The sequence below is a fragment of the Elgaria multicarinata genome, chromosome 6 (genome assembly GCF_023053635.1).
Source record: "Elgaria multicarinata webbii isolate HBS135686 ecotype San Diego chromosome 6, rElgMul1.1.pri, whole genome shotgun sequence".
In the NCBI taxonomy this organism is placed as follows: Eukaryota; Metazoa; Chordata; class Lepidosauria; order Squamata; family Anguidae; genus Elgaria; species Elgaria multicarinata.
In genome coordinates this window covers 47,246,176-47,256,006 of record NC_086176.1, presented here as the reverse complement: position 1 = coordinate 47,256,006, position 9,831 = coordinate 47,246,176, and the positions used below count along the sequence as shown (strand labels likewise).

At 42.5% G+C, this 9,831-nt stretch overlaps 1 protein-coding gene across 1 annotated transcript; it reads left to right on the top strand.

Annotated features, from left to right (window-relative positions):
• Positions 1-2,238: 2,238 nt before the first annotated feature.
• C6H9orf40 (chromosome 6 C9orf40 homolog) lies at positions 2,239-6,735 on the top strand. Its single transcript, XM_063128565.1, has 2 exons — positions 2,239-2,662; positions 5,671-6,735. Exons 1-2 carry the CDS (start codon positions 2,288-2,290, stop codon positions 5,821-5,823), a joined length of 528 nt encoding a protein of 175 aa, XP_062984635.1. The 5' UTR covers positions 2,239-2,287; the 3' UTR covers positions 5,824-6,735.
• Positions 6,736-9,831: the final 3,096 nt, after the last annotated feature.

Here is a 9,831-nt window from a genome sequence, read left to right as displayed (position 1 = left end):
CATCACTGACAACTTCAGACAAATGTTACAGATAATACAAAATTTAAATCTTAATTCGTGGTGCAGAATCTAGTGCTAAAATTGTATCTTTCACTCTGAACTGCTGAGGGATTTTAATATTTAATGGTATATAAATGCAACAAATAAATACATGAATAAACAATGGGATAACTTAGGTAAAGGCTGTGTAAGGCTTTATAGGTTAAAACCAGCACCTTGAATCACTCTTGGTAACATACAAGCAACCAATGCAAGTGGGCCAGAATTGGTATTATATGCTCAGATGTTCTGGTCCCTGTCATTAATCCGGCAGTTGCATTTTGCACAAGCTGCAGCTTCTGCACCAGTTTCAAAGGCAGCTCAAAGTAGAGTGAATTACAGTAATTAACTTGGAGGTTACCAAAGCATAGGTTACTGAATCCAGGTTATTCAGCTGAAACTTGTAGAAGGCACTCCATGCCACTGAAATCATTTGAGCCTCAAGTGGCAGAGATGGCTCTAGGAGAACCCCCAAGCTATGAACCTGCTCCTTCAAGGGGAGTGCAACCCCATGCAGAATGGACCGAGCACCCTTCATCTGGTCAGAAGAACTACCCACTAGCAGCATCTGAGTCTTGTCTGGATTGAGCTTCAGTTTATTAACCCTCATCCAGTTCATTGTGGCAGCCAGGCACTGATTTAGCAAACCCACAGCCTCACCAGATAAAAAAGAATTACATCTGAGTGTCATCAGCATACTGAAGGTAACACACTCCAAATTGGATGACTCCACTAAGTGGTTTCATGTATCATGGAGGACAAAACAGCCCCTGAGGAACCCCAGGCTAGAGAATCCATGGTGCCAAGCCATATTCTTCAAGCACCACCTTCTCAAGCATCACCTTCTAAGTAGCAGAATTGCTGCAATGCAGCCCCCCCTCCACTCCCACCCCAGAAAAATGCCATGATTGATGGTATCACAAGATGCCGAGTGTGATCAATAGGGTCACACGCCCGCTGTCTATCGCCACATTGGTCATCATACAGGGTAACCAAGGCTGTTTCTGTGCCATAACTCAGACTGAAAAACGGGTGTTTTAATTTTAAAATCAAAACACATGCAGCTGCCAGAAGGGAGAAATGAATGTTTAGATACGAGAAAGGAAGCCAATGCCTTAAATAATTACTTTGGGCAGCATCCAATGGGGCACTTGAGCCCCAGTTGCACAATGGAATTGGAGGGAGGAGTCCTCTTGTAGAACAGAATTGGCAGATTTACACTACCCCATTGATACTGCCCTTTCTGTAAACAAGACTATGTGTTAATATATACACAAGTATTTTATATTTCACTTCTAAGTTTTACTTTTATGTTTGTAGTATTGAAGTCTCATTTTTCTATACATCTTTGTACCAAGCTCACTTAACCTTTGTCACCTGTAGGCAAAGAGCTGTTGAAATGGTGCCAATTAAACGTGCTGTACAAGTTAGGAGTGAAGACCAGTCCAGCATTTTACACATAACCCAGCTATCTGATGAAAGTGCAGAACTTTATGTTGCAGGTGGGGGTCCTGAAAATGCTATCTTCCGTTTGTAACCTGTGCATTCCCTCTGCTTCTTCAGTCTTGTTATGCTTTTATTTTAAAATGAAAAATCAGCTGAGAAAAAAGATAGAATGGCTGCACGATGCCTTCCGATTAGGAGCCCTTCATCTGGAAGCTCCTTGTAGCTTCAGTCCTATACGCATTTGGAACAAATCCTTCAATTCAGTAGCATGCATTTCCTTTTTTTAAAAAAAATCATGTATATTCTTTGAAAGTATGCCCATATAGCTATTTATCGTTTATAAATAAGTGTCTAAGCAAGTGTAGGTAAGATTTATGTAGTTTATGTGTGCTTACATAACTAATCAAACCGAAAGCATGCTTGCTTCCAAGTTCAACTAAATTAAATGGATCTTGCAGACTTACAGGGCCCATGTTCGTATGCACACACGTAATTGGGACTCGCGCCCCACTGAATTTAGGATTTGGCTATGATCCCATTTACGCTCACTTAGAGGGAGGCACGGTTCCAGGAATCGGCCTCCGGAGGCACGAGCGCAGCAGCAGGAGCAGCGCGCCAACGCTTGGCTGCCTGCCTCCGCCAGGGGGCTCCGGGCAGGGCGGGACGCAAATGCATTTAGCCGCGCGCGCGCTCCCCATCGGCCCCGCCTCCACCTTCGAGCGTGGCGCCGAGTAGTTGCGCGTGCGTGGCTGGTCTCGGACCTCCCCACCCCTTTTGTGGGGTCGTACCGAGCCAAGGCTTTATGGCTAAACGCGGAGCGGAGGCCTTGGCGTGCCGCGCGCCCTATCACAGCCTGCTTCCTCACGCGCCGCTGCCGAAGCGCTCGCGGAGCGATTTCGAACGGCGGGAACCACGATGCGCGGCGCTGCGGCACGAAGGCGGTACGAAGCGGAAACGGGCGGAGGAGGAGGAAGGAAAAGAGCAGGAGGAAGGAGTCGCTGCAGTGCCTAGTGGGAAGCGGCCCGCCGCGTTGAAGGGGCCTGCGGAAGAGCGGGGACGGGCCCTCAGCCCCAGCCTCCTGGAAGGAACGACGCCGCAGCCGACCGGGGCAAACATGGAAGCGGAGGCGTTGGCAGAAGGCTCGAAGGGCCGCGGGACGCCGGAACTGCCCGCGCAGGTGACGAGGCTGAGGGAGGGGCAGGCAAGGGGGAGACGCCGCTACTTTTGACGGGGGCGGCGTTGGGCCCGCCCTCTCCGTCGGGGGCGGGGCGGAAAACCCCCGCAATTATGCCGGAAGGCTTCCGGTAGTCAAGGGGACGACGACGGTAGTGGTGGTGATGATAACGTACAAACTACGGGATGGTGTTGGCGGTCGCTTCGCGTACTAGATTCATTTCCATCCTGGGCTCACTTCCTTTCGTGACCGCAACTCTGCAAAATCTGGGATATTAGAGCCTCTAATAACAACAACAACAACACGCGTTGTGCTTCAGGGTTTTGTAAACGAAACAAATTAACCTACCTTAATAAGCAGTGCGGAAGACATCAGAGGAAAAGGAGGGAGAAATAAATGCATTGATTGCATTTATATTATCCCACCCTTCCTCTAAGGTTTCAGGTTGACATATGTTAGCTGCACCGCCAACCTATTGTCTTCCCAAAAAACCTGTGAATTAGGTCGGGTGCGGGGTGACAGCGTTGAGCTTCCTGGCTGATTTGAACTCGGTGTTTCCCCAGTCCTGGTCCAATACTCTAGCTGTAAAGGAAGCAGAGCCATCATGGGTCTTTGACTGAGCCCAGCTTCAGGTGACAGAGCAGTAGCATTCCTTTGTTACATTCAGATCTGGAAAGTCCAGAAATGAATATAAAATGGTAAATGATAAAGCAAATGTTATGTGTTTGCAGAGAAGATGATAACCTGTTCCTCCCCCCACCCCGCAACTGATATTTGGTATACCATCTGTGAACGATATCACGGCTTACTACCATTGATAAACCTATCATTTATTAATGTGTTTTATCTCCTTCCTGAGTTGCTAAAGGTATCACGACTGGTAGATAATTTAATAAATGTGTTTGTGAAGTACTTTCTTTTGTCTGCTCTGACTGGTAATCAATTTCATTGAGTGATCCTGAGTCCTAGTATATGAGTGAGGCAAGGGAGATTTTCTTCTTGCACCATTAATGATTATATAAACTTCTATTGTAGGGGTGGGCTACATTGATCTCATGGGGTACATATCCCCCCCAATTCTTTTTTAAACTCCCCAATGGCATTTGTAACAGCTACAGCGCACCCAAATGGCCAAATTTAGCTTCTTTGTAAGCTAAATTTGGCCATACAGGTGCTCCGTAACCACTACAAAACACCCAACAGGTTTGGGAACAAGCTAAATTTAACTAGGGTGGCCATTTGAAAAGGAGGGCAGGGCTCCTGTATGTTTAACAGTTGTGATGAAGAGGGAATTTCACCAAGTGTCATTTGTATGCATATGCAGCACCTGGTGAAATTCCCTCTTCATCACAACAGTTAAACCTGCAGGAGCCCTGCTGTTTTGACCAGATACAAAAGAAGACAGGGCACCTGCAGCTTCAAATGTTATGATGAAGAGGGAATTTCACCAGGTGCTATACACATACAAATGACACCTGGTGAAATTCCCTCTTCAGCTGCAGGAGCCCTGTCCTCCTTTCCATATAGTCACCCTAATTTAACCATTGTAGCGCTATGGAGTATTAAATTTATCCATTTATTCATCTGGTGGATCAGGACCCTCTACTTGGTTACAAGCAGACTTAAGGCTGGTTGCAACAGCAGTACTACTACTACGCATCCTCAAAGGCATGTTTGTACTAAAGGTTGGTCCCATATCTGAAAAGGCTGAAGGCTATCTTAAAACGTTGTGTGAAATCCAGTGACGTAGTTCTGTTTGTGGAACTGCTTCACAGGTGTTGGTGGGGGTGTGATCTTTGTCCTTTCCCTAGCCCTAAAGTTGGGTGGAAGTCTGGGATTTATTTTTGTTCAGCTGAGCACAAGGGCAAAGCCAAAATGAGCCTGAGCCGGGAGTGGAGATGTGTTGGCTTTCTTTGAGCTTGGCGGACACAGAGGCAAAACAAGCCCACATGATGCTGTTTCTCTCACGAGCTCTGAACTGGAGGAGGTAGACAGAGCCATGTGGCTTATTTCTGTCCCTTTGCCTTCTGAATCCAGTGTAGGGCTGGAGGCAGGAGGTAGTAACAGATGGGCTTGCCTTTTGCTTGCCCAGAAAAAGAAGGAAGAAGACCATCAGGCGCAGAAGTTCTTTTTAGGGGCACACTTGAATAACAAATTTCAGTTTGATATCTGGAGACTGTTGCAACTAATTCTGCAGCTGGCGACCTCCTTTCTTCCTTGTCCCTGTGATTGGTGCCTTCCTGCTTTTCTTTCCTACTCCAGGTGCCTATAAGGCAGAGAACCAAAGCAAGACGTGTCTTTCTTCCAGCTTTGAGCTGGGGGTGAGATTTTGTCTTTCATGGGATCTCCCATGCCTTTTGCCAACTGTTGGGGCTGGAGAGGGAAGCAGGACGTACTGTGTTCGAGAGGGCCCAGCGTCATGACCCTTTGGAGTATGGTCCTAGCAACCATAAAGCCAGTCAAAATTTGTGGATCCTGGCCATCTATGCAGTACTTATTTTATAATTCAGATTAATGATTTCATGGGATATTATTGTTTGTTCTTCAGCTAATCCACCAGAGGGAGAACAAGTTCTTAAACCATTCCTTAAGTCTGTTACACTTGATGTTAGGGGATGCTATTCTCTCTCTCTCTCTCTCTCTCTCTCTCTCTCTCTCTCTGTGATTGTTAGTGCATACTGCAGCAAACCAATATCCAAGAAAAAACATGCATGTGAAGGGGAGGACTGTGCTGAGGAATTGAAAAGCTAAATTAGAAATTGAGCAGCAGTTTCCCTTAGCAGTGGGACCGGCTCAATAATAGCAACTAGAAAACTTTTGGCTGCTTGTGTGATACTTTCTATGATGTACATGTTCATTCGTTCTTGGGATACTGGCTCTTGGGTTGTTGTATTTTGTTAAGCAGTGGGAGTACTAATAAATGTAAGGTTTTGAAACTATGCCTGGAATTTGGTTTTTCTTATGCAAAGGGATTTTTCAAAGGTATTTACTTTAATATTTTATTTTTGTAGCATGAAGATGACGTTTGGCACTACAACTCCTTCCAGTACTGGAGGTCTCCATTACCTATCATTGATTTGACTGATATTCTGGATTTAGAGAAAATTGACACAGTAGAAGCAAGAGATTCCAGCAGTGTTGGCCTGTCAGAAATGGAGACCTGAAAAATGGCCCATTGGCAAATCTATTTTGCAGAAGTTGGATACTGTTCAGTTCTGGTTTTGCTTGGAAAATTAAGCAGAGATGATGCTCTGTAGGAGATAAAATTGCCTAGAAGGAAGGATAACATTTCCTAAAATGAAGGAATGGCAGTAGAACTCAGCAGTGGGTTCGTCTAGAGAAACTGACGGTGTACGTAACGAAGAGATGTAAAGCTTAGAGAACCACAGGAACGTTTGAAAATCGATACTATCCTCACAAGTCTTTACTTTCATAGCTAGTAAAATGAACAGCATGTAGTTCTCCAGAAGGGTGTGTGCTAATGTGGAGCCAGTCAAAAGAATATGAATGAATTGTCAAAATTGTCTTTGTTGCTGGAACAGCTTAACCAAATAAAAATGAAATTCAACACTTCTATGCAAAATGAAAATGGCTGTGGCAATCATTGTTTGCAAAGAATGGCCATGGTACAAATTTCCTTATTCTCTGTTGGGATTAACTGAAGTTCTTTTGTGGGAAGGTATAGATGATGATATTAGCTTTTTTACGCTTTGTCTTTAGCCAAATACAGTGACCATGCTGGATGAGAAAGGGGAATCATCCTGAACAATATGAAACAATTGGACACACTTCTCCAGCCTTATTGATTGAGGAGAGGCTCCTGGAGAGGCTCCAATTCTGAGTATATAGTATCATGTTTTTGCCAGATATTGGTGTTAGTATTAATGTACTCTACCACTGAATCACCTTTGCTAGCAATGACTGCCAGAAACCTGAAGCTTATCGGTAGACTTCAACCATTTGTTACTTAGTTTTCAGTCAAGTTATATCTGTTTCTTTAATTGTATGCTGTAACTTTGGTATAACTAATAAAATATTTTTCATTGTGTAATAAAACTCTACTAGATTTCTTAAAACTATGAAGTGGTATTCTTTTATACTGATAACTATTTTCCTTGGTACTATGTCAGTAAACATGGGGGGAGGGGGGACTTACATAATATTTGTGTTGAGTTTTAACAGTGTTTGTTTATCTTTTTTCTGCCTGTAAAAATGAAAATCTCATTAGACCCTTATGAAGTTTGGAAGTGAAAGTTTTAATTGCTTTTCCAGTATTCTCTAAGAAGTATATGCACACTTCATCTTTTACCTTTATGTCAAAATGTACCCTGTGTACATTTCTTATAGCTATAAAGAGATTCGCAGTCAAATTCTATATGGGGGATTTCCTCTCTCCAGTACCTATGGCGAAACTGCTCCTTCACTGGGCAATCCCACATATGGGGGTTCTGATGTATAGCAAATGCTTATTTTTCAGGGCCTATGAAATTCCCTGCCACCATAACTGGCTCTTTTCTGCTGCTACCAGTCCTGTTAGAATAAATTAAAACCTCCTAGTAACTTGTATAGGAAGCTTTGGCATGAGATGGGCACCAACACTAGAGATAAGATGAACTATTGAACAAATCATTTATAAAAGAGATTTTACACATAAGAGATTACTAATATTTACTTGGGTTTTCAGGAGTGTTTAGTGAGAATTCTTAAGGACTCAAAATCCACTGTTGCTATTACAAGCCCTCTGATAACTTCTTTTACCTCAGGCCAAATTCCTTAAACCTCCACCCCAGCCAAATACCCTTACAACCAGGTCCACCTTCTGGGCATAGTCTTCCTCTGTCCTATTGAATAGTTTATCTGGTTTTTTACTGCCTGCTTATTTAACTTTCTTCCGGCATGTTCTTAGGGCATGTTCTCCTGATATAACAGCCACCTGCTGCCTACACATGATCTTCTGAGAAGGAATAGCTTACTATCTAGGCCTTAGCTATTCACTTTCTTCTCAACTTTCTTCTCGTCCTTTTAAAACACCCCATTCAAACCAGCAGGCACTCTCACCTACAGACTCCCAACTGTCATACTTTAATTGTCATTTCCAAACTGTTCTTTTCGATTTAGCCAGAATCTCCAGCCAATCAGAATTGAGATTACCTGATCCATCCCCATCTAACGATATTCAAAGCAATTGTCTTTCTCTCCCCCTTGAGAATATCACTATTTATTTATTACATTTCTATACTGCTCAATAGCCGAAGCTGCTACACAGGCTTTTGATAGTAACAAAACAACGTCTCTGGCCTACTCAGATACATTATTGCCTTACAGAGGCCACACAAAGCAAACATTACAGAACAACAATAGCTATATATTCTTTACATATGCTTACACTAAAGTAAGTCTAGTTCAGTGCAATGGGGCTTGCTTCCAGATAAGAGGGTATAGGATTACAGCCTCATTTAGCCCAATCAGATGAGGGGGTGGGGATGTGCATGCACATTCTTCTATATACAAGAAGATGTTGCATGTGGATAGCCAGCCTCTTTATCATTCCTGTGTCCAGGCCAGGTATCCTGACTACTATACCTGTGAAGCACTCTGCATCTTTCTCCTACCTTGGGAGGGAAAAGGCAGTGTAGTATCATCTACTATATCATCTGTTTGATGGGAATGATTATCCATGGATTTCTGGATTGGTTTATCTCTTTACCAGCATTACTTCCTTATTGTGCACACAGCAAAAAAGTAGGAAAAAACCCATAGGGGGAAGTCATGAAAAGGTACAGAAATAACACATGGGATATCGTTGATACGTTCACTTCTGCTGTGAACAATATGTTCTTGGAGTGGGGATGAGGGAAATGTGTGAGAGGATTTTTTTGTAAGAAAAAAAATGTTATATGTGCATTGTAATTTAGGGTGCAATCCTGTGCATGTTTAGACAGGACAAAAAACCCTACAACTAGCATGCCCCATCCAGCCATGCTAGTTGGGGAATACTGGTTTTTTTTTAGGAATTCTTTCAGTCTAAACATGCAGAGGATTTTGCCCTTAGGTACTGATTCCCCACCCCCACCCCGGACAGTCTGGATATTCACCTATGGTGATAATGCAACCTGGTTTTTGCAGTATACAAGTTCTACCTGAACAATAACATAGTTATTAGAACATGTTTGGCTGCTTACAAAGAACAAGTTTTCTGAAGATAATTGTTGCAGTGTATTTTGCTACCATTTGAGAACAGTTTCCTTTATCTTTGTATTATTGAGATTAACTAATTCGGAATTAGTGTAGTCCCAATTGCTTTTTGGTGGCTATAAAGCAAAAACCTGTAAACCATACTCTTTAGGAGGTAATAGAGATGCACAAACACTGAAATGCTTTTTTTGGTAAGCTTTTATTTTGAACCAAGCTTCTGTTGAAACTTCAAAGAAGTGACTTTATGGATGTTAATCATTTCCCTAATGTGGCATATAATTTGAAACCAGATCAAGTCACATGTTCCTGATTATAAGGTGATAGACTCTTCAGTTTAATTGCAGTAAAAATATTTCACCAGAGTTTTCAGAGTCCCATCTCTTTTCCCTCTCCCATTAAAGTTTTTAAGTATAAGCACATGGAAATTTGTAATCATTGCTTTTCAGCAGTGTTTCCATTAGTTGTTAGTACTAAGCAAGCTTTATCTGATTGTGAGGTAGATGGAAACTTCAGTCTTAAATCCAGTGGCTGAAGGCTACAAAAATGTTTTGCTTTAGTGATGAGGATGAAGAAGGTAAGTAAGCGGACTTTTCTGGTACAATGTTTTAAATTTTGATATGGGTAATACTTACATTTGGAATAAAAATGTATAAAATGTTTTACTGGTTTCAATTTGGAATGTGTGTTCTCCTTTTTTTTAGCAGATGTGCATTTCTGACAAACATTTGCTAATATGATCTTTATGGAAAGTTAAGGACTGGAGAAGGTAAAGCTGAAATGAAAACACTCTTGTGCTGACAACCCCTTTTCAAGTTTCAGTTCAGCTTTGCAAGTCTCTCTCTACAAAGGACTATGGAAATAGTTTTGGACCAAAGAGTAAGATTGTGACAAATGTGAGGAAATGTTGGCTTTGGTCCTCAGCAAAAATCACTAAGAATTTAACATGCTTATGCATCTGTATTGAAGAATTGGAATTA

What these genes read in the sequence shown, in the direction of transcription:
- C6H9orf40 (XM_063128565.1), top strand. Translation starts at nt 2,288, where the DNA reads ATGGCTAAACGCGGAGCGGAGGCCTTGGCGTGCCGCGCGCCCTATCAC. An exon ending in CGCCGGAACTGCCCGCGCAG is followed by an intron (nt 2,663 to 5,670) that starts GTGACGAGGCTG and finishes TTATTTTTGTAG; the next exon opens with CATGAAGATGACGTTTGGCA.